Here is a 25,222-nt window from a genome sequence, read left to right on the forward strand (position 1 = left end):
ATGTTACAACTGCTTCGGGAAAGAGACTAATATTAATTGCAAACACTTGCTGTCCCATTACATGATCTTGTTCATCTAATCCAAACGAAAGCAACCTCAGTGTCTTGTTTTTGAGTCTTGAAGTGTGTAGTTCACGTGCCGGCCTGCATTTGGACATTATACCTCTATGCGTCACAGGGCGTGATTGTTATGAAGTGTTGTCACTGTCAGCTGAAGGGTGTTACTGATGGTGACTAAACCCAAAGGTAATAATAATGCAGATACATGCTTATTTCTAGGTCTTAAGGTCATGCTTCTGGAGGTCTTAATTGCGCAATCGTTCTTGTTTATTGTTATTCTGTCATTATTTCCTAACCCATATGTCATGATATATGTTGTTTTTTTTCAATGTGAAATACAAGAAGAGAAATTTGCATGATACTTCCAGTCTTGTAAAGCCATACAAGAGCCTTGTGTGAGGAACAAACCCAATGTAAGGTGTTATTCATTGATAATGTTCTTATTTGCATTCACTTTCAGTGAACAATGACTTATGTTTCAGTCTGTTCCATCATATAACTTGGAATACTGTACATGGACCACTTTTAATGAAACTTGAGCTTTACAGTCACTATACAGACTGTAAAAAAGTTTCATGAATATTTATTAAAAATTCTCATTCTGGGTTCCACGAACAAAGCTAAATACAAAAATACAGGTTTTTAGCACCATGAAGGTAAGTAAATAATGACAGTTAAATATGTACTGAGAGAAAAACTGAACAAAAGCATAAAATTAGAGGATAAATGTAAGTGTTTTTAGGGTCATCCAGTGCTTGGAGAGAAATGAAAGGGAGTTTATGAAAACAGTATCTTGCGCCACTTGCCTGACAGCAAGCTGAACAGAGGCGCTGCTGTGACATGTTCACGCATGCCTGCCGGGGACAAGGTTACTATCGGTCATTCTCCTGATGAAACCGGAAGACAACTCAAGAGGACAAAAGACCACGATAACCTACTTTCTGCCATATCCATCACATTAATTGATGCATGTGGAAGAAAATGGGTTCTGAGAATTATGGTATGTTGCTAATGAGAGTGTTTTCATTCTGAAATAAATGGATGGTTTCACGCATTACATAAGCGTTTGTTTGAACGTTTGCGTAGATGGGTTATAGTCAGTCAGGTTTGAAAATGATGAGTCAATATGATTCACAGGGCTGTAAACACTTTTGTCATGTGCATTTCCTAAAATCACCATCAACACATCTGAGAAGTGAACACACAAAGAGCTTTACTGCTGAGTTAATATGCTCATCCACAATTTTCCGTTTACTTCAACAGGGAATGAACTCAGCCAATAGGAATCAAAAACCTAAGTTCTTTTAGACATTGACATCCTGTAACAGGATTATAGTTGTTAAAACTACAACTTAAACAATTAAAATCAGCATGAAACGTATGTTGCGATAGACTTTTCTTCCCTATTGTGAGGTATATCAGACGGCTTCTGGAACGAGAACAAATATATGTGTTTACTCATGCCAGTAAACACATCATCAGAGAAGAGATGTCGTGAGGGGAGGTTATTTTGATTAAAGATTGTGAGGGCAAAGGTTTATAATGATGGGCACGGATAAATCATTTATAATAAATACTGCAATATTCCATAAAAAATTAAGAATTCTCCATTTTGATTTCAGCTTTATTTGTGTTACTTAAAAAAAACAAAACAAATAAAACTTTTAATTTATTTTATTTCAGTTAGTTGTTCTTGTTTTCATTTAGTTTAACTTGAAATATTAAATAACTAAATCTAAAACTGAAATAAAATTACTATAAATAAAAACTTAAAATGAAAACAGAAAATAAAAAAAAATTACATTTTCACTGAAAGGATGAGCTCACAGTCACTTCGCCCACATCATCCAGGGTCTCATTAGGGAAGTATTCCTCAATTTCTTCTCTTCTGCATGCGATTGCTAGCCATAGAAGAGCCCTATTGTTATATCTGTCACCTGTAATCATGAGGTGTCTGAGGAAGCCCTGGAGGCCAGACAGACATGCAAACAGGGCAGGGTAACTGGAGAAATAAAGCACGACCTGGAGTAACCTCTCTGCCGGTGGCTTAAGTGAGGGTTACTGGAGTTCAGATTCCATGTCTACAGCTCGTGAGAACAAAGAGGAACTAATGCTGGTCAGAGCAGCGTTGGCGTCGACTCAATTTCTGTTTCTGTTTAAAATGATAAAACTATGCCTAACTGGAAAGAGATTGCTTGTAAGACACATTCCCTGTGAACAAATGGCCTGTGTGATGAGGTGGAAACAGAAGAGAAAGAAAAAACGTGTCCATGTTTCTTTCTAAAGGCAAGTTAACATTTGTCGACCTCGGCACTTTTGTCCAGCGCTGGCAGGAACCAGGAGTCTTGTGATGGGCCAATCTACTGCTGCTAACACACTTAACACTTAGGTTTGGTTTCTAAACGCTGCACACCAAATATATGAGAGTTGGCTGTGTACAGCTAAAATGTCATGCGTCAGCTCCTTGGTTTCAAAGGGACAGAGAGGTTTGGGATGCTAACCGAAAAAGCTATTTATTAACAGAACTTTGTCTTGTGTCTTGTTATATACTGATTTGGGGCAATGCAACAAGCTTAATGATTATCATTTGTCCCAATGCAAAGCAAAAAATGTTTGAATGTTGCTTTTCTAAGACTAGCATATTGGAATATCAGACATCAAAAACCGGTTATATAATCAGAATTGCCATTTAAACATTAGTTGATTCTTATAGCATTATAGCAAGACTGATTTTTAATCAGTATTTTGACTTGTTTTTCCATTTGTGTTTTGTGACTAATCCAGATCCACTGGTCTAATACGGGATAAGATCATTTGGGAAGCTGGAATGGGAATTAAACACTTCACTCTGGTGTCTAGTTCGGTCTCCAGAGTTGGGGTGAGGGATATTTTAGGGGGTGCTTACCTCCACCGCTAATGCTCCCAAACTCTCCAGCAGGCTGTCTGTTGCTATGGACACATCCTGGATAATCTTTGGATCGGACTTGACATCTTTCTGCATGACCAAAACATAAGCAAAAAAGACATTATTAGCTTGATGGAATCACACTGTACACATTTTACCATAAAATGATCCTGTGAAATTTATTGTAAAAACAACCAAAAAAACATCATTATAAGTTTTCCAGATTTAACTTAACATTATTTCAGTTAATGAAATATATGGTTTTATACAGTAAATTTAATACTCAAAATGACTAAATCTGTTTTTTACCTTTATAATATACTGACAACCACTTTAAAAGCACAGAAAGACACATGATAAATCAAAGTAGCTTTTTCATAAGCTGAAGTAAATACTAATATATAAAAGATGCAGACAGTGTCATGCACACAAATACAAAACACCATCATGGTAACTTCAATAATGCAAAAAACAAGATGCAACATAAAACCCTAATGTACATAACTGATAACAAAAAAAACTAAGAAGAAACAAATGGTTTCACTTTATTTTAAGGTGTACTTGTTACAGTGTTTTTAAACATTTAAGCACTGAGTGATATTAATTAACATGTACTTACTATAGGATTGGGATTAGGGTTTGGTTTAGAGTTAGTTGCATGTAATTTGTAAATTTACTGTTATGACTATAGCAAGTACATGTAATATGTAACTAAAACCCTAAAAGTGTTACCAAACATATTTATTTCAATGAAAAACATCAAATTTGAGCCGCAACATAGATAATTCTGGGAATGTCAATTTATGGTTTTTCACTGTAAATTATACTCCAAAAACTGTACATCTAAGTAGTATTTTTACTTTAAAATTATTAAATGACAGTTTTTCCACCATATAGAGTAAGGGGACTTACAGTTAACCAATTAACAGGTTTTTACCATAGCATTTTTACATTTTTTTACAGTTAAAATTACGATCTTTACTGTGGTGGCTGCCAGAATTTCACAATAAAATAATACTGTGACAATGTTTCTCTTCAGGTGCATTGTTGGCGTGTTGCTATTTTGAGGCAACTGAAATAGACTGCGCCATTGACCAACTGAAACCTGGTTTTAGACCATGCGCTTAGATCGTTAAAATAGGGCCCATTATGTTAATATACCAACTACCAAAAATCAGTTTTTACCTTTAAAATGCCCTTATAACCATCATAATAATATAAGTGGTTAAATAGAAAGCAACATGACATTTTTTTCCTGTGTTTTTTACTGTGGTTTTTACTGTAGCATTGTGTTTTCTTCAGTGTATTTTTACAGTAAAGTACATGTGAAGACGTTCGGGTTTTAAGCTGTTAACAAGACAACGTAATTTAGCGTGTGATCCACATACAGTGGCAACTCTAGGCTATACTGTCATGATTTAGAGGAAAAATGTCAAAGATCTCATTGTCCCCTTGCTTGCGTAACTAAATTGCTGTGCAAATATAGTAGTGACCTGGCATCTTGAAATCTCATTACTCAAAAACAAAGAAAACATTCAGTCTAAAGCGAACATAAACAAAGACAACAATATGTGAAAATTCCTGGCTAACGGGCCCTGCAGCTCCCTTTTCATGCACAAATGTGCTCAAATAATTATTCTGATTCATAAACAAATTATGTAAATTGACCATTATGTGACCACAATGTTATTTTGTTAAGCTTGAAGAACTGACAAAGTTCACTGGGTCCAAATTACAAGAATATACACTTGCCCTAAATTGTGTGTAATTGGTTTATTGAACTAGCAAATTCCTGTGCTTATTGTAGCGTTTATTGAAGTCCAGTAGGCAACTTTATATGGACAGAAAACACTCAAGCAATCATTAACATCTGAACATTTGTCTATTCTTGTATTCTAGTTTTTGCAACATCAATGAATTACCTAAATAAGACTCTGTCCAATGAACGTTATTATTTAACTTACCCGTATTGGCTTCAGGAAGTCCAAGTTGGACAGGAAGTGGCTCTCTGCGTTGTTCAGCCATTCAGCAGGTGATTGACAGATGATGTTTTGCGTCAGCTGAGACACGTCCTTATCGGCAATGGTCACGAATTCCTCCAGAGACGTGGAATTGCACAGGTCTCTAAGATGAACTCCGAACCCTTTAATAAGCACCTGTAGATCACAAATAGCAAACAAAACTAAATAAACAAACTCTCTGCGATCAGTGTTTTCAATCTTACAGTCAAAAAATTTGATCACAATCAGTAAAACACTGATCCTAAATGACAATCCTTCACCTTGAACAGTTGTTTGATGATAATACTTTCCACAAGAGCTTTAGAAAAAGGTCAAAAGACTAGATCAAGCTATTATGAATGTAAATGCTCGTATTTGTGAGGTTGAAGTGCAAGTGTGCAACGAAGAAGATACCATATGAATATGAATACATAACATGAATGAAAGTGTATTTCAAGTAGAATTGAAGATGCTTTAAGCCTCCATTTTGGTGTAGTTACAGAATATAACCGATGAAGCAAACCTCTCTCGCTCAACCAATGGCGTGAGTTTGAGGCGGGACTACCTGTTTCTTTGACCAATGGCAGATGGGACAAACTGTTTGGGAAATCTGTTTAAAAGAAGTTCTGTTCGGTTCAGCTCTATTGTCATGAAGAGATCTGGTATTCAAACGACACTTTTAAGTCTGCAGATCTCTAGAGAGTGGGTGCAAATGATTGTAAGAAACAACATTGTGTGATCACATAATTACAGGCTCTTTCTTTTGTGAAAGCCTTGTTCTTTACTTTTCTGTAAGATCTTGACTCCCTTTCTGCTCTGTCACTCAGAGCCTTGTTACACACAATAATTCAATCAGGATGTGCTTAGAAGATGATTAAAGTCTAATTTGGGAAGCTCTTAAGGTATGACCTCAGACAACTATCTCAGATTCTTATATGCATATACACTAACATTTCTGATGTTATTGAAAGAAGTCTTTTCTGCTCACCAAGGCTGCATTTATTTGATCAAATATACAGTAAAAACAGTAATGTTATTACTATTTAATATGTTTTCTATTTTAATATATTGTAAAATGTAATTTATTCCTGTGTTCAAAGCTGAATTTTCAGCATCATTACTTCTTCAGTCTTCAGTGTCACATGATCCTTCAGAAATTATTCTAATATGATGATTTGAGGATTAAGAAACATATTATATATATATATATATTAGTTATTTTTATTACTATTTAAAGAAAGATAGCATGAAAAAAGCTTGTTTTAAATGATAAAAAACATGTTATTTTTAAAGTGCTCTCTATCTTGCAGCACATCTGTCAGAGGTGTTAAGAATCGCTCGCCCTGCCTCAGTTTTCCAGGAATTGCTCTGTGGCCGTAGCTCTGCTGGGCAACAGTCATGTGACTCAACCTTCCCCCCCACCCCAGCACACAGGAGCACATGCACAGCTCTCTCAGTACAGCTGTGCAGGAGATCCGTCATGTGCAGCATCTGCCCGGGACTGTCCGAACGAGTCCTATCCCAACACACCAAGGTCATCTGCATGTGAGAGCGTACGAACGCATGTACGAGGCTTTGAAAAACAGATCGCTTCATATCTGTACGAGCCAGAGATGTTACGTAACAGTCTCAGGATACATGACAGACTGCCAGTTAATGACTACACCAGACAAAGGGTAAAATATGTTAAGTGAAGGTAACTAAAGACAATAAACAAAGTCATTAAAAAAAAAAGTACTTGATGTCTGTTGATTCAAAGCCTTTTTTTATGTTTTGGTTGTTGAAGGATTTTTAAACAGCTCATGAATGTTGCCCAATTCATTTACCTTCTCCAAGTTGACGTTAGCCTCCACTATCTGTCTCACAGCATGCTTGGGCAGGGTAGCATTTTTCTCGAGAAACTCAGACAACGTTTCATTATCATGGAGGAAGTCTTTCAGTTTGAAACCTAAGAGAAAAAGAAAACCTTTTAAAACTAAAAATATTAAAAATACCATATACAAGGAATGCAATAAAATATTGAATTCAACAAAACACTTTGAAATATATATTAGTCAGCATGATAATATATATATATATATATATATATATATATATATATATATATATATATACAGTCAAACCAAAAATTATTCAGACATTTTTTATATATTTTACTAGTGGGTGCAGGACACTATAGTTCATTTATGTAAGTGAGGATAGCAAAATAAAATAAAAAGTGTGACATATTATACCAAAACATTCTTCATACAGTGGACTACCAGTAAAATTGATAAAAATTTGGGACCAAAAATTATTCAGACACTTTGACCTGACCATGTTTTGCTTAAGTGTTATCTGATATAATTAAGATTAATTTTTTCTGACACAGTTTAACTCTGGAATCTTGTCATATTTTATTACCATTTTTTTAAACTATAGTGAATAAACTGTATTAATTAATGAAATGTTCAAGGTGTCTGAATAAATTTTGGTTTGACTGTATATATTATACAAGCTGTTTGTAGATTTAATAAAATAATCACATAAATATTTTATTTAATTATTTAAATATACATAAATCAATTATGTATGCAAGGTTATATATAATTTATATACTTGAGTTTGATAACGTCATATCAGAGACATGCTGACTAACACGGGTCAAATTGCTGTTTTTAATGGAATTCATTACATAAAGCAGTGATTCACATTCACAACTGTATCTTGAATATTATTATTTTTAACAAAGGGTGTCGTTCAGAACATTATGATAAGTATGACTCTACTGTAATTCCCAACTCAATGATAAAGCGAGTGAGGTAATGCAGTCGAGGCATTGCGTTAGGTCACGAGAGAAATGTCCATTTAGCTCTCAATTCCCAGTTCATCATGCAAGATGTCCACAGTAAAGGATGGAGGGAAAACAAAAGCCAGAAAGTGACTACAGCAGTGTTCTTCATAGCACTTATTGTGTTGCGTGTCAGAACATTCCGGAAGAGTCATCAGTATGAACTGGTTTGAGTCAGTCTCTTTCCTCTGGGGTTACTAAAGGTCATTCCTCAGCCAGTTCTCTGAAATCACCACAGAACACTTTTCACATGTTCTTATTGTTGCTATTCAGGACATTTTTGCGGAAATGAGCTATAAAAGATTTCAGGGGGCGCATGGAATAGAATTTGTGTTTGTCCATATTCAAAACAAAAATGCTTTTTAATGTGAACAGCTTGGACATTTTATATGTTTCACATCAATAAAGTAAAGCAAAAACAGCTACAAAAGTGATAATTACTGACATACAGTAAGAGTATAGAGTTATAACACAAATAAACCTCAGATCATTTGAGATCTGGCAAAAGCTGAGAAGCAGTTTTGAAACTCATTTGCTGAATAAAAATTGTTGTGGGAATTACTTTAATAGAATTTTCACTCAGAAATTGCTAGTAAATTTAAGAAATAATTATAAAGTAACACTGAATTAAGCATGAAATAATTAAGTAGAAAGACTGAAACGGTATTTTCTTGTAAAATGTGCTCCATCAACAGCATTGAGACACATTCACTACATTTTTCCTCAGAGGAAAAATCAGAGAATTAGGAGATCTTATCAAAAGTCTCCATTTAATGCATAACTCATCTAGAAGAAACAACTGCGATATCAAAGAGATTTCATTTGATTTTTCTTTGCTATAGCATCACCTCAAACAGTTTAACCCTCCCTTACAAAACCTCAGAGCAGATTTGATCAGATGGGATGCATTATCATACCTCAGTTTCCTTCAGTGGAATGTTCTAGAACCTCAAAAAGAGCACATGTGAGTGTCTCTGCGGCATAAAATGATCATGTTTAACCACTGGCTCTTGAGGCTTGCTAATCCACGGTGGGCAAAGCAAGCATCCTATTCCTCAAGCCCCAGATGCAAACAGCAGCCCCTCCGGGAACATTAATTAAATGCTGTCAACTGTGAGTAGATGCAACTCCCACAAGCCTTTCTCAACAATAATTACAGTGAGTTATCAGTCTACATAAGGAACACAAACTTCAATTTATAAGCAAGTGTATTGTAAATATTAGTTTTGCAAGTATCGCTTCTGCAAGTGTTCATTGAAAAACCTCGAAAATTGGCTAAAAAAAATCCCATAGAATCGGAACAGAATATAATAATTATACTTACTATACAAGGCCACAAAGCAACCACCTGAAACACCCTTATCACTATATCTTTTAAGCAAGAGAAAAAAATGAGCAGATTGTGACCATTTTTTTACTCTTCAAACATCTAAAACAGGACATGTTTCCTATTTGAAGAGCTATGCTAAGGTTCAACCCTGAACCTAAATTGAGGAACCACACCTAAGCCGGATGTCTGACAAGGAAACAGACACATAAATCCCTCTGGTGTTTCCATTTCATTGGGTACACCAATGCCCGTTGGGAATCAGGATGTTGAAACGCACTACTTAAACTTCACCACACACCACCCCGGCTAGTTATCAACCAATACTGAAGCATATAGGAGTGTAAATTCTTTTAGTACAATACTTAGTCCTAACAACAAACTGAAGCAATAACAATGCTGTTTTTGGAAACATACACTAGTTATCGAAAGTTTGGGATCAGTAAGATTTTTTAAAGAAATTAATACTTTAAATTGTAATAATATTTCACAATATTACTGTTTTTACTGCATTTCTGATCAAATAAATGCAGCCTTGGTGAACACCAATCCCAAACTTTTGAAGGATAGTGTACATATTTTATGAAAGCTCATCTTTATAGGTGTTTAAAAGTGCCTGACCTTCAGTTTTCCTCTGCAGTTTTCTCAAGGCCCGTACGAGTCCTTTGAAACCTTCAAAGCTCTTGTCGTGTTGGCTGTAGAGGAGAATTTTCTTGGCATCGATAAACAGTCGGGAGATTCTGTAAATGATGACAATGACACACAAATGAGGGTAACTTGTTGTAAAGTGTTTCATTTTAAAAATAGCACATATAAATTATATATATTCTGTAAAATTCAATGCAGACCCAAAGCTTGATATACTTACATGGAGTCATTGAAGTTGCCCACCACTCCGGGCGTCTCTCCAGGGGTGGGGTAGCGAAAGCAAGGGTTGTTTGCATTGCAGATGATGCCCTGCACCCATGGTAAAGTCCCCGCAGAGGGCATGGCCTTATTGGGAAAGTGGCCTGGGAAGAGAAGGACAAAGCAATCAGATTTACAACAACAAATTATATTTCTGTAATCTGAAGTATTTAATGCAATAAAATGTAGTTTATTTTATTTGGAGTAACGTGCACAGATTAATCATGCACAATGACCATAAATGTGCATTAATAAAGTAAAGTATTATTTTTATTTCAATCATGACAACTCTAGAAATAGTTTTAGCATGTTGACGAATATGGCGATGTTAATGTATTTGGTCTTGGTGGACTAGATCTGCTGCTGCTGCTGCAGATCAAGTATGGACTTGTACTGCTAATAGATACACGGACATGTTGCTGTGAGCATGTAAGATATGCTGCTGCTGCATAAATAGACATACATGAATCCTGTAGCAGATCTAGGCAGGTGGAGCTGGGGAGGTGGAGGGGTTCAGAGGAACTCTGACAACGCACTGTAGGACCAGTTTTTCGGTGAACACTGAACCAGACTATTTAAATGTTGAGCAAGCAATCTCATTGGCTTCAGGATCAGCAGAGGCCAATCAGCTTGTGTCATGTGATAATGATGTGATTGCTTGCAGATCGCATGTAAAGGACCTATCAGTATGTGCCATCTAGAGTTTCATGACTGAACTAGATATGTCATGTTAACTTTAAAGGATTTTTTGGATATCATCAAGATGGCTTTTAACTGATTCCTTTCAAAAGTATTGTCATATTACTTCTAAATAGAGTTTGTGGGATGAAAAGTTTAAGTATTTCACAATATGCGCATGGACAACATTACAGTTTGCTCTTCATGACATAATTCCTGAAAATATCCCTGCAGAAATTCTTTCCCTTTTGTTTGAAAGGTATGTTTTCAGAAACCAGATATACTATAATTTTTCTTCTTCCTATTCTTTTGGTCTTCATTTACAGGTTTTTAACTAACTCGAAAATAGTTAACATTTAATTATTTTAGTTCAAAGTACAGGAACTGACACTGCAAGAAAACTGTGTTTCAGAGATCTTGTGAGATCAAATTTCATGCGGTTCTTGGAGCTGTTTTGCTGTCCTTGACCTCCCCTGGGAACAGTGTGATTTCCAAAGAGGAGCAAATATTGACACACGAATGAAGTAAGACACAGTGACATAAGACATTAAATCAAATGTATTTAGGATAATTTTAAATTGACAGTGCAAACCTTCTGCATTTTTAAAGTAAATATTATACATAAAGTAAAATAAGCTTCACAGTTGGTTTTTATCTTCTTTGTAATTTAGTTTATTTAAACAGATTCATAATTTGCTGTTTTGGGCAAGAAAAACACTATCTAACCTAAGCTCAAATCTCATTCAATGCATTTGCATTTATTCTGTGGTTGTAAAAAAAAAAAAAAAACAACAATTTAAAAGCAAAATAAATGTTTGTTTGTTTGTTTGTTTGTTGGCCCATCTTAAGTCACTTACATTCATGTTGCTCATAGGGAGGATAATAGAGTCGGACAGATATCAAGATGAAAAAGATGAAGAGCGGCCATATTATCTCAATCAGCAGCTGAATCTGGAAAAGAAAAGACACAATAGTGTGATATTTACTCATTTGTTCAAACTCCTGGATTGCTTTGGTTCCACCCTAATGAACTTTAACCTGAATTCATCAGCACAACTTCTTCTTTTCTATCCACAGGTCCTGATTAAACTATTCTAGCGAAGTCAAGAAAATCCTGTTTATCATGACGGTTGTTGGGTTTCCTGCTGACAAAGCATCTGAACCTCCTGTTCATACATTCAGTGCCAAGTACATGTATGTACTGTCCGTACCAATATCATGATCATTTAATCAGCTTTTTGAGGTACATTCTCTTACTGGACTTCTTTAAGGAAAAGTTGATAAGTGCATAAACGACAACTACCTCACAAACAAGTGAGAGTTTCTTCAACAGCAACTTTTAAAACGCTACACAATAAAATGTTTATACACAAATCCCAATTAGTTTGTCTTCTTATTTATGTATTTATTCAATCCTGTCAATACGGGGGTTGGTGACCTCCAGAACCTCACAGATGTCACCAACAGAAAAATGGGAGCCTAGGGACTCCATATGTTACAACAGGCATTCGTTTTGCTGCATATGAAATGCATTTTGATTGTTAGTTTTATTGGTACTTTTGATAATTGATTGATTAGTGGTAAGTGATGTGTTAAAATCTCAATGCATTTGGTATGAACTTACAGTCTGTCTCCGTCGGTAAGTGAAGTTCTTCCACAACAGTAACCCCAACTGAGTGGAGAAAGCCATCTTGCCACGGCTCCACACTGTCCGCGCCGCCTCTCGCAACTGTCAACACAATAAGAAGCAAAGAAAGGGATGTAAAGCTAATGTTGCCAAGCTCAATTATTTCAACCGTGATCGTCTATATGGAACACTCAAATAGAGGTAAAGAATCTCATGTCTCTTCTCTGATGATGTTTTTAATGACAACCTGTCACTCACAAGCAATAGCAAATCACAACCATTCAATCAAGTCCCACCTAAGGTGACCACCTGTTAAATTTACTGTGTAAAAATTGATTTACATAATTTGGAAAGACTATTTGCCATCATGTTAGATGATAATTGTCAGTATGCTTTGTTAATTGTGACTCCATTAGTTCCGCCTACATTTTTTTTCTTGTTTGAGAAGCCGTTTCACTCAGATATATATGTCACAATAGGGAAGAAAAGACTATCACAACTTCAGTTTCATGCCTACTTTAAGCTAGCAAGGTAAAATAATAATTCAAACACAATGTTTTGGCATTGGCACACAGTAGCTTATCTTCAAGTCATTCATCTTATCTGTTAGACACATTAATTTGCTATCAGAAAACTATAAGCAGTGAGAGGAAACAGAACAGTGTCAGTATGTGGGTTAGTATGTTTCATAACGAACTAATTTATAAATATAGCATGATGTCCTGCTGGTGTTTTGATTAAATTGTCTAGTAATGCATTTTCCAATTAAATTAAATTTAATGGTTATCAATCCTAACCAAATGAGTCAAGCAGGCTATATTAGAGTGAATGACATGATTTTTTTCTTTGCACCTATTAAGTTATTCAAAAATACTACAACTACTAATATACTACGCTAAGGCTTGGTTTTACAGACAGGCTTAGATTAAGCCAGGATTAGGTCGTAGTTCAGTTAGGACATTTAAGTAGCTTTAATAAACGTTCCTTAGGAAAAAAACATTACCGGTGTGCATCTTGAGGCAAAACAATGGCACGGACATATCAGAGCAAGCTGCTTTCAGTTAAAACAGCTCAAACATACATTTTAGTCTGGGACTAGACTTAAGCCTTGTCTGTGATTGTTTTAAATATCTGATTTAAAAGTAATTTTGATGTGTATACATTTGATTAATGTTTAAAACTTTTGTCCACCAAATAAAAGACAGTGTGGCATGACCAGCATGCAAGAAGCCATTTTGTTGCATTTGGTAAAAAAAAAAAGCATAAAGCAACTTTAGTATAAATATCACGTTTCTAAAAACATGATGCATTTTGTATCATTACCTATATTTGCCGTCTCTGTCCAAAAACTTGTATCATTCATTAGTAGCCTATGTGTTTTACATCTTTCGTTTTTGTACCGTTTGTGCTTATATGGATCTGTTTTAGGTAATGTGATTCTTATGCTTGTGCTTTTCATACATAACATCACAAAGAGCGTCCCTAGTGGACGCGTCCATATTCTTATTTTTCTCCTTGTTTACCATTTTCTTCATCATATCGCTTCTCTCGGGTCATACTCTGACAAGTCTATACAAATTCTTGCACATATACACCAAATACCAGTTGTTTTGTGCTCATTTTGCCAGATAAATAAATCCTGTCCATCACGACTGACTTAAAATATGTAATATAAAGATGATGTAAGAGTAAGAATAGTTCGACGGAGCAGCCCGCACATATACATTTGTTTACACAATCTTTGCCACGAATTACTTTTGTAGAGCAAAATACTTAAAGACATTTTATAATACACCGAACTATAGACCTTAACTGCCGTTTTACCACCACAGGTGTTTATAATCATAATGTTTTAAAGATGCAGAAGAGTTGAGGAGCTCAGCGAGCTTTTCATTGTTCCGCAGAGGAAAGGTTACTCTCGGTCATTTCGCGCAGACTCGGTTACGAGCAGATGCTGAAGCGACACGCGACCACTTGCAGTCTTCTTTGTTCAACTGTCCTTTCAAGTTGTCATTTTATCCCAATAGCATACAAATGAAAATGATAGTCAATCATACAGAGCTTTTCAACATAAATAACTGCCACGAAGCATCTGATACATCATAACTCATCAAGTGTTTACGACAAAAGACACCATCGTGTAAGTTTTGAAGAAAAATAACAACGGCGCGATTCTGATTAAAGAAGTAGCGGGTTAAAATATACAAATGTTTATGTGTCACGATTATTCAACAATAAAACATGACAACTGTAATCAGTTTTCAGCAGTTTTTAAACGACTGCCACGGAGCTTTCAATGCATCACAACTCACCAAATGTTTACGATAAAAAAACGCAATTTGTGCAAACAACAACAGCGTGTTTCTGATGACAGAATTAGCACGTTTAAGCAAAAATATTTATCTATGATTTAGTGGGAAAAAAAAAAAATGAGCTCACTGCTCAAAAAAGAAGGAAACTCAACATTTTACTCACCGTTAGTTCTTGCTCCGAAATGATTAGGCTATTCCTTATTTCATATAAGCTGTAATTCCCTTTGAGTCGAGAGGAGAAACAGCTGTTGTAACGCTCTCAAAGCGATACTGTAGCTAGTGGTGGTATTTTGTGCTCTTATGGACGAACCTTTTTCCTCTCCTCCATCCTTTTATAGCGAGAGCGATGCGCGAGGTTACTGTCGGTCAAAAGCGCTGCTGTTTGTGTTCGAGCCTCCATATATGGAAAGCACGTGCGGACCCAAAACAGCTCTTAAAAGGGCAACGTGAAATTGCGCAAAATTCGTTTTTACTTGTATTTACATGCGTTGTAGCTAATTTTATACTACAAATGTTATAAATTTAATATTAATTTTATTATTTTGCAGATATCACTGAAATTGGGATGCGCAGCGGTAGGGTTAACTGGCACTTTGGTAAATGTCAAAGTGATTGTCAATTCTTACTTTTCAGCACATGTAACATTTCATAATCTTACATCTCTGCTGAACAATCTTTAGATAGTTTGCTGGTTTAAGTTGGTCTCACATCCTGACCAAGTTGGTGTCTAAGTGACTGCAAACTAGATTAAATGTAAGTCAGTTTTTTTCGGGCAGAACAAACCAAAACGAAAATATCAACTAACTTAAGTTTTGTTTCTGCACACATATCAATCTCATAGGAATAAAACGGATTGGAGAGAAAAAAAGATCTTCTCTCCAGGTCATCAGGACCTCTGAGAAATGAAGGCAGGCTGTAAAACACTTAGACACAACCAGCCGCGTGGGCCTTGAATGAAGATACTGAGCAAGACAGATAGCACTAGCTTATAATTTAATTGATAAAGTGTCCTAGAAATCCATCTATCATGCAAAATATAAGGAATAGTTCTAAGTTAGCATAGCACAGATGGCAGAAGTATGCACAATGACGGTTTAAAGTCTACAACAACTTCTTGTTTTTTTATGCAGAATCTTTGCAGACAATATCAAGTTGTATTATTATTTTTAAAATTCAGATGATACAGGAAGTGCATTCTGTTCTCTGTACTTTCTGCATCACTGGTCCAGATAACTGTGAAGTTACCCATTAATGACATGCATTTGTGTAGCTAATGAACGCATCACACATGGGACGTTTTTTTTGCCTTTAAAAGGATTAGTTCACATTCAAATGAAAATTACTCCAAGCTTTACTCACCCTCAAGCCATCCTAGATGTATATGACTTTCTTTCTGATGAACACAATCGGAGTTACACTATATTGCCAAAAGTTTTGGGACGCCTGCCTTTACGTGCAAATTAACTTTAATGACATCCCATTCTTAATACGTAGGGTATGATATGGAGTTGGCCCACCCTTTGCAGCTATAATAGCCTCAACTCTTCTGGGAAGGCTTTCCACAAGGTTTAGGAGTGTGTTTATGGGAATTTTTGACCATTCTTCAAGAAGTGCATTTGTGAGGTCAGGCAGTGATGTTGGCGAGAAGGCCTGGCTCGCAGTCTCCGCTCTAATTCATCCCAAAGGTGTTCTACCGGGGTGAGGTCAGGACTCTGTGCAGGCCAGTCAAGTTCCTCCACACCAAACTCGCTCATCCATGTCTTTATGGACCTTGCTTTGTGCACTGGTGCGTAGTCATGTTGGAACAGGAAGGGGCCATCCCCAAACTGTTCCCACAAAGTTGGGAGCATGAAATTGTCCAAAATGTCTTGGTATGCTGAAGCATTAAGAGTTCCTTTCACTGGAACTAAGGGGCCAAGCCCAACCCCTGAAAAACAACCCCACACCATAATCCTCCCTCCACCAAACTTTACACTTGGCACAATGCAGTCAGGCAAGCACCGTTCTCCTGGCAACCGCCAAACCCAGACTCGTCCATCGGATTGCCAGACAGAGAAGCGTGATTCGTCACTCCAGAGAACACGTCTCCACTGCTCTAGAGTCCAGTGGCGGCGTGCTTTACACCACTGCATCCGACACTTTCAATTGCACTTGGTGATGTAAGGCTTGGATGCAGCTGCTCGGCCATGGAAACCCATTCCATGAAGCTCTCTACACACTGTTCTTGAGCTAATCTGAAGGCCACACGAAGTTTGGAGGTCTGTAGCTATTGACTCTGCAGAAAGTTGGCGACTTCTGCGCACTGTGCGCCTCAGCGTGCGCTGACCCCGCTCTGTGATTTTACGTGGCCTACCAGTTTGTGGCTGAGTTGCTGTTGTTCCCAATTGCTTCCATTTTGTTATGATACCACTAACAGTTGACCATGGAACATTTAGTAGTGAGGAAATTTCACGAATGCACTGGTGGCAACCTATCACGGTACCGCGCTTGAATTCACTGAGCTCCTGAGAGCGACCCATTCTTTCACAAATGTTTGTAGAAGCAGTCTGCATGCTTAGGTGCTTGATTTTATACACCTGTGGCCATGGAAGTGATTGGAACACCTGAATTCAATGGGTTAATAAAGGCCTTCTGAAGTGAAATGATGCGTTTGTGTAAAAAAAAATAACAGGTTTTGCCAATTAACAAGTTTTCCATATTTAACAAGTTATGAAGTAAAATATCTAGCTTCCGCCAGACCGCCTTCCGTATTCAACATACGTAGAAAGTGTAACACCTTTCGCAGTTCAAAATGCTTATGCTACGTCCTTCCCTATTCAACTTACGGAAAAAGCTTAACTGATGTGACACCAGTTTACACTTTCTTCATAACTTGAATACAGAAGGCGGTTTGGCAAAAGCTATATATTTTACTTCATAACTTGTTAAATATAGATTTTTTTTTTTTTTTTTTTACACAAACACATCGCTTCACTTCAGAAGGCCTTTATTAACCCCTCGGAGCCGTGAGGAGTACACGTTTATGATGAATGGATGTGGATGGAGACACTTTCTTCAGCTCATACTCGTGGGTCCCGTTCACTGCCATTATAAAGCTTGGATGCGTCAGGATATTTATTTATATCTGATTGTGTTAATCAGAAAGAAAAAAATCATATACACCTAGGATGGCTTGAGGGTGAGTAAAGCTTGGGCTAATTTTCATTTGAAAGTGAACTAATCCTTAGGGAAGGCGTAGGACGTAGCGTAAGCCTTTTGAACTGCGAGAGTTTTACACTTTCTTCGTACACTGAATACAGAAGGCGGTCTGGCGGAAGCTAGATATTTTACTTTGTAACTTATTAAATATGGATATTTTTTTACACATACGCATCAATTCACTTCTGAAGGCCTTTATTAACCCCCCAGAGCCGTTTATGATGGATGCACTTTCTTCAGCTCATACTCGTTGATCCCGTTCACTGCCATTATAAAGCTTGAATGCATCAGGATATTTATTAATATTTCCCCGATTGTGTTCATCAGAAAGAAGAAAGTCATATACACCTAGGATATCTTGAGGGTGAGTAAAGCTTGGGCTAATTTTCATTTGAAAGTGAACTAATCCTTTAAGATTTTAGAATAAAATTTATGTGAATGCAATGAGGTCTTATAACTTTTTCACAATTTTTAATCCCTCTTCTTTTTTTTAAAAGATCCTGCAATTTGATGAATGAATTTTTAAAAATACACTTATTCAATGTAGTCCATGACGTCATAATAGCTGCATGCATTACAAATTTAAATAACTGCAAAATGCACTTTAAAACAGTGTAAAATGGAGTACAGCATGTCATGCTGCAGGACATGTCAACTGCCCAAAAGTATTTCATGTCAGCTACCATAAGCAAAGATATTCAGTGACATTGTGAATCAAACATCGTTCAGAAAAGCAGAATCTGACCCATCTGTTTCTAACCACAGTCAAAAAGAACACAATGATTTTGATTTGAACTGACAGAATGTAACATTGTGGCTTTTGTACTTTTGGTCATGTGATCAGCACTTTCATCCTGTTTTTCAGGCCGATCATCTCTTTGTGTTTATGAAGGCTGTGAGGCTGCCAAGTGAATAATGCTGCCCTCCTGCCCCAGTATCCTCTGCCAGTATTGTGGAGTTGAGCCTCAGGGATGACACGGCGAGGTTGACACAGAGAACGACAGTGAGCAGAGATAAACAAAGCATCTCAACATTGCATGTGAAAACTCTTTGCAAAAGAAACCACAACCAGGTTGAGCTGAGAGAGGAAGTTCCATATTGAGACTGTGGTAAACTTAATAAACATGTGACTTTGGTAAGACTTAAAGGAGTAGTTCATCCTAAAAGTTTTGTTATCATTTACTCACCATCATGTAATTGAAAAAAGAACCATGGTGCTTTTCTGATCATATACACATTTTATTTCCATATCATGGTATTACCATCCAATACCATAATTGTACCATGGTACTACCAGTGTTTTATAAGGTTTAATCATCACCTGTTTGTTGTCAAGCAATGCCACAGCACTTAACATAAGTTACTTATCAACTGATATATAACGAGAGGATGAACTGATTACAGCTTCAGTTAGTTTATATGGCACTGACACACTTCCCAGCGTGAAGAGCTGTTGCCCTTTTAAGAGCACGCGCCTCTGTTTTGATAAATATAATATTCCACAGCAGCAAAATGTTGCCTTTGCATGCGAACTGATCCATTGCTTATAACGTTTAAAGTAAAAAAACGTGCTTTTCTGGTGACTTTTGCTAAGAAAAACAGTTCACTGTGGTGTCATTAATAAATGTTTGTTATGATACCCGAGACGAAAAAGTGGGGGTCTAAACGCAGAAACACTATGACATACTCAGAATACGTTTGCCACACCATAATAATCTCTGTTAAAAGGCGAACGAGACACAATCATTAGATTTTAAAAATGTATATCGCTCTCATGATCTCCTCAAAGTCGCTCGTACTCGGTGAAAAAAGCATTTGTGCGGCGGGTTTTTCCCAGATTTAGCCATCTAACGTGCTTTAAAATGATGGAATTGTATGCGTAGTCATACAATATTTTGCCAAGGAAGCAAATGTTCACTTATTTTCAGGCTCCTCTCAGCAGCTGAGCACAAAGAGTCGGTTTGTCCGACAGTAACCCCGCGAAGGGGGAGGGGGTGCTGGATAAATATAGTTCCGAATACGGGGGCAGCATAAAATGTTACTTTAGAAAAAAACGTATTGACGTGTTATACATTTTCTTTATACATTTTTTCTTTACCGAAATCTATTCATTCATTGACTTGCCTTGGCGCGATAGCCTGCTGAACTCGATTAGCTAAACATAGGCTATACCATTGGCCAACACATCAAACCAAGTGTAACTATCAAGTAAATTAAATGTATAAACCGCACGTTTAACGACATTATGAGTGTAATACCGCGTAGATAGACGCAGGTTTAAAGAGAACAAGGACTTCCAGCGCTCTGCAGTGCTGCAATGACCGATAGTAACCTCGCCTCAGAGCGCGAGCAGCAGAAACTGGGTGAAAGGGAACGTGACGTCACTCGCGGTGAACCTTCTCGACTGCTGCGTTTACATGGTCATTAGCCGTAATGCTCTTTACAGCTATGCATTCATGAAACAAGTAGCTACTTTCTGATAAGCCACTGGTTTGAAGCCAGGCCAGTTAATACAACAAGTTGGAGGGAGAACTTTTGCAGATAATGCTGAAAATATTACATCCTCTATCTATCATGATATAGGATGCCATACAGTTACACAGAAAAACAACAAATGTTAATTTTATTATTGTGTTGAGTTTAACAGAAGCTAGTTAGTAAGAGCTGTGTGGGTAAACCTCACTCCTCCGGCCTCAAGAGGCACACTAGCGACCAAAGACTATAGAATAACACAAGACGCATCAATCGTATTGTTTTGAATGGGAGAAAGTGCAACGCGCAATATGGCGGAATAAGTCCTGCCTTCTAAATAAGAGCCAATCGCCGATTGGTAAAGTCATCGCATCACTGCAGCGGACGTTTAGAAGCTCCGGTTTCTATAGAAACAGTAAGACTCGCGCCTCTGAAATGAGATGCGAGACGTGCATTTGGGACTGCGCATGCGCATTGGCTTGATCCAGCCTGAAAAACACCGTTTTTTGTCATAATTCGAGCATTTAGAAACAAAATTTATGAGACAGTTGTTGTCAGATTTCATTGGTGATCTCAAATATGAAATTAAATCAAAAGCTTGGCAAACAGCTTTGGAGGATTTGTTGTTTCCACATTCAAAGAGATAGGAGCTGCACTTGAATGCCTGAGAGGCGTTTCAAAGATGGCCGCCGAGTGAAATGACTTGTCTTACAGGGACTTTGCTAGTGACTGACGCTAGAGGCTGCGGTCTTTAGTGTCCTTGTTAGCGCACCTGCCTCCCATGACTGTAAGTTGCCAACGCCGGTTCAAATCCCGCCCACAGCAGTGTGAGTAAAACCAGGGTTACATTGGTGCTGTGACCCAGATGGGAGTGAGGTTTAGGCCAGGGGGTGAGTAAAGCCCAGGGTATACTATTTTTTTTTTTACATGTACACTAGTGTACACACACAGTCGAACGCACAGCCTTGCAAAGCATACTTCATTCGACTTGTAGGCATACACAGGCGTTCGACGCATGCACAGTTTTGAGCAATCTCTCGCCACGAGTTACAACTCGGTCATTTTCTAAAAAAAAATAAAAATGATATACTTTTAACCACAAATGCTCATCTTGCACTGCTCTATGATCCGTGTCCACAACTTCACGCATTACGTAATCACGTTGGAAAGGTCACGGTATATGGAGAAAAATCCTGGAATGTTTTCCTCAAAAACCTTCATTTCTTTTCAACTGAAGAGAGAAAGACATAAACATCTTGGATGACATGGGGGTGGGTGAATTATCAGGAAATATTAATTCTGGAGTGAAAAAATCCTTTAAAGAAAATGATTAGAACTCTAAAACTCAAAGGATCAACGGTACCATTTTGAAAATGTTGCGTTTTAAGGCCCCCAAAACTCTATTGTTGTGTTAATGAGCAGCCAAAACGCATAAAAAGTTTTCTGTTTTTAGTTGAAAACGCTTTCGCTTAAATGGCCCCTAATAAACAGGAGCATGGGAGAGGGAGAGACTGGCGAAGGCCTGTCACAATAATAAGTTTGGGAAAAAATTATATCTGCTGTTTTATAAAATTTAAGGGGCCATTTATACAACATCGTTTTTAACTAAAAACATAAAACTTTCTATGCGTTTTGGCCATTCATTGACACAACAACAGCATTTTGGGGGCCTGAAAATGCAAATTTTGAAAACATGTTTCAAAGTGAAAGTTTTTGAAAACGACGCCGTTATCATCTCCATGTAAACTACAAAAACCTGAATTTGTGAAAACTGTGACATCACGTACATGCTTATTATGTGTCCAGTCTATAGACAAGTAGTGTTTCTTTACAAAGTGACATCGCCAACTACTGGCCTGGCATGAATAATACAGCGTTTTTAGCCGTTTTTGAAGGTCCGTGTGAACGGGATCCTTTTGACAACGTTGTCGTCAGTATGCAAAAAACGCAAAGGAAAAACCTTTCTGTTTTTAGTACATCAGTGTTGTGTAAACGTACCCTTAAACCTCTTCATAAAATAGTTTGCTAGGAAAGTGCTTGTGCTTTTCATAAAATAAAGAAACGGTAAAATAAAGCCAAATAAATAATGAGAATGATATTTCATGGTACTGTACCTTATGCTGCCTTCACGTGCTCTTGGAAATTTGATAATTCCCACTTCTGAAGTCGTGATTACAAGCTCATCGAAATGGGAGGGCGTTCATGTCCAATTTTTACCTAAGAAACTTACATTTACGATAATTCAGGGAGCAAGTGAAGGCAGCATTAATCTGGCCTTTATATACCATATTTTTACTATGTGTGTATTTTATACCAATACAAATTATTTGAGTACTATTATGCAAAAAGATCAATAACAACTTGTGCAACCTGGCAGTGGTTATTTTCATTTTTCCACTTGCAAACCTTTCATTTTAGCTCATAACACCACATTCCCTCTTATAACTGCACTACATTGCCATATTTAATTAAAATGATAACAGAAAGTGACTTCAAAACAGTGACTTCAGCTATAAGTTAGTCTGATAGCCTGTATGTGACATGTGTGCTCTCTCTTCAGGCCTCGCCTCTGTCCTGAAAGCCTCAGCTGGTGTCAGACAGAGAGGGACATTCATAGGGAAAACAGCTGTGGAGAACACCCTGTCATCCAAACATGTGATTGTCCTGCTCGGCTTTTTGTGAACATCATCAGTGCATTTTTTTCAAGCAGGAGGTGCGGTTTAGGGCCCCTCGACAGCGACGGAAAAGTGCTGACCGCATGCAAAAAACATCTGCTGCCAACTTATTGTTTATAGAGAGAGATACAGTAAGGCTTATTAGCAGTCGTCTGCATTGCTTTTGATTTATGAATAAGAATATTATCCTGTACCTAAATAATGGGCTATTATTCATGCAATACTTTCTGAACTTGCAAGCATTCATTAAGCAAGAACTAAAAGCCACAAAACTCACAATTTTATGGTGCCTTTATGTATTTAATTGGCAAATATAAACAAACAAAATCTTGTATGATGGAACGTTTGTCATATAATTATCCGATATATATATTACATGGCATTTTGGGAAACTCGTGGTTCATATATGTGTGGTTTCCAAAATTCCACGTGAGATTTTTCCATGAAATCTATGCGTAAGCATCATTTCACGTGAATCTCATTTCACGTGAATCTCATCAACATGTCAGTTTGCGTATTGCTCAAACCAGATAAACACTGCTGAACATACATTCTCTCTTGAACCTTTGATTCCCTCGTGTACATGTTTTTTGTGATGCCACAAGGTTCACCATCTGTTTGTGTGGGTTTTACATTTAAGTCAAACATGTAGTGATACTAGCATTTAACATGTGGTAAATAGTCTTAAAAGGTTGCAACTGCTCTGTATGCGATATCCTGGGAGTCCCATGAGTTTGTAGGACCACCTTTGCCAGTAGTTTCATTTTGCTTGCGTAAGTCTTCATCAGCATTGCACGTCTTGACATTGGAATTTTTGTCCAGTCCGGCATTTCTCAAGCTCCATCAGAATGAATGGGAACTGAATGTGAATTGCAACTTATGTCATTCCACAGACGCTCAGTTGAATTACAGTCTGGACTTGAACTGGGTCTTTCCAGGACATTCATCTTTTTGGGTTTAAGACTGTCACTGTTCTCTGGTTATTGTCCTGTTGTGAGCTGAATAAAAATCCTCTTCCCAGTTCCAGTGCTCACGCAGACTGAAGCATCTCTTCAGGGAGGTTTCTTGTCAGTACGTTTTGTACTTTTTCCTTCTATCCCTCTTGTTTCTGCAGAGAAAAATTCCCAAAGCATGATCCTGTCAGCACTATTGCATGAATGTTTCTACAGTCATTTGCTCTATTAGATTAGATATCATAGAAGTGAGGCTCAGAAGTTCAGTTTTGGGCTGATCAGACTGTAAATCTGAGAGTCTCCCATGGGTTTGCCAAACTCCAGCTGAGATGTAATATGGGTTCTCACAAAGGCTTTTTGTGATTCAAGCCAGCTATTGTCTTGTTACAGTTTTTCTCAACTTTGTCACAGTTGCAGGTCTCTTAGGGCTTAACTTATTGAAAACAATAATTAATATATGATCAACTGTGAAATATGCAGTTGGTGATCAAGAGACAATTATACAGGGATGAGCTTAGGCTTGGTCAGATATGCAGTAGATTCAAAGGTACAGAACTTGTACAGAAATGACAGTGTTTACTGTAATAATAACATAAAATTCTCAAATAAAGCCCATATTCAAGCTTTTTTTCCTATAAATTATCTGAATAAATAAATATGTAAGAGTCTTAACATTGTGAAGAGTTTTCAGCACAGAAACAGAATGCAGTATTCTATGAAAACTTGTTTTTGCCACTAAAAAAAAAGGGAACTGACTTTTTATCTCACAATTCTGACTTTTTTCACTCACAATTGCGAGAAATAAAGTCAGAATTGCACGTTATAAACTCACAATTGCGATTCTGACTGCTTTTCTCAGAATTGTGAGATATAAACTTGCAATGTTCTGAGGAAAAAAGACTGACTTTTTGTATCTCACAGTTCTGACTTTATAACACCCAATTGCGACGTTATGGCCCGCTTTCACAGACAGGGTTTAGCCTAAGCCAGGATTAGGCCTTAGTTCAATTAGGATATTTAAGTAGCTTTTATAAACGTATGTAGTGGTTTAAAAAAAAAAAAAAAAAAAAAAAAAGATTAATATGATTAACTATTATCAGTTTAAGTTAACTGCAACATAAAGAGTGCTAAGTCAAAATGATTAATTCACGTGATGTTTATTATTGTTCTAATTCTGTTGGTTAACTAAAAAAATTAGATGTAATTCAAGGAGTGCCCAGTAGGGGGAACACAAAGGCTGCCGGAGTAGCTGACACGAACTATGCCGTGCGTCAACAGCC

General features: G+C 37.1%; 1 protein-coding gene across 3 annotated transcripts in view; it reads right to left on the minus strand.

Moving 5' to 3' along the window:
• abca1a (ATP-binding cassette, sub-family A (ABC1), member 1A) overlaps window positions 1-15,038 on the minus strand; it is a 36,916-nt gene extending 21,878 nt beyond the window's left edge. For 2 of the 3 annotated variants that reach the window (XM_051890194.1, XM_051890184.1), the window contains exons 1-8: window positions 14,808-15,000; window positions 12,330-12,434; window positions 11,563-11,656; window positions 9,990-10,131; window positions 9,743-9,861; window positions 6,791-6,912; window positions 4,929-5,120; window positions 2,965-3,054 (exon numbers count right to left, since the gene is read on the minus strand). In XM_051890194.1, the coding sequence (XP_051746154.1) occupies window positions 2,965-3,054; window positions 4,929-5,120; window positions 6,791-6,912; window positions 9,743-9,861; window positions 9,990-10,131; window positions 11,563-11,656; window positions 12,330-12,395 (825 nt within the window). In that variant the 5' untranslated portion in view covers window positions 12,396-12,434; window positions 14,808-15,000. Of the gene's footprint in view, window positions 1-2,964; window positions 3,055-4,928; window positions 5,121-6,790; window positions 6,913-9,742; window positions 9,862-9,989; window positions 10,132-11,562; window positions 11,657-12,329; window positions 12,435-14,807 lie in introns of all 3 variants that reach the window. The other variant, XM_051890173.1, reaches the window with a different exon arrangement.
• Between the last annotated feature and the right edge of the window lie 10,184 nt (window positions 15,039-25,222).

The sequence above is a fragment of the Ctenopharyngodon idella genome, chromosome 1, assembly GCF_019924925.1.
Source record: "Ctenopharyngodon idella isolate HZGC_01 chromosome 1, HZGC01, whole genome shotgun sequence".
In the NCBI taxonomy this organism is placed as follows: Eukaryota; Metazoa; Chordata; class Actinopteri; order Cypriniformes; family Xenocyprididae; genus Ctenopharyngodon; species Ctenopharyngodon idella.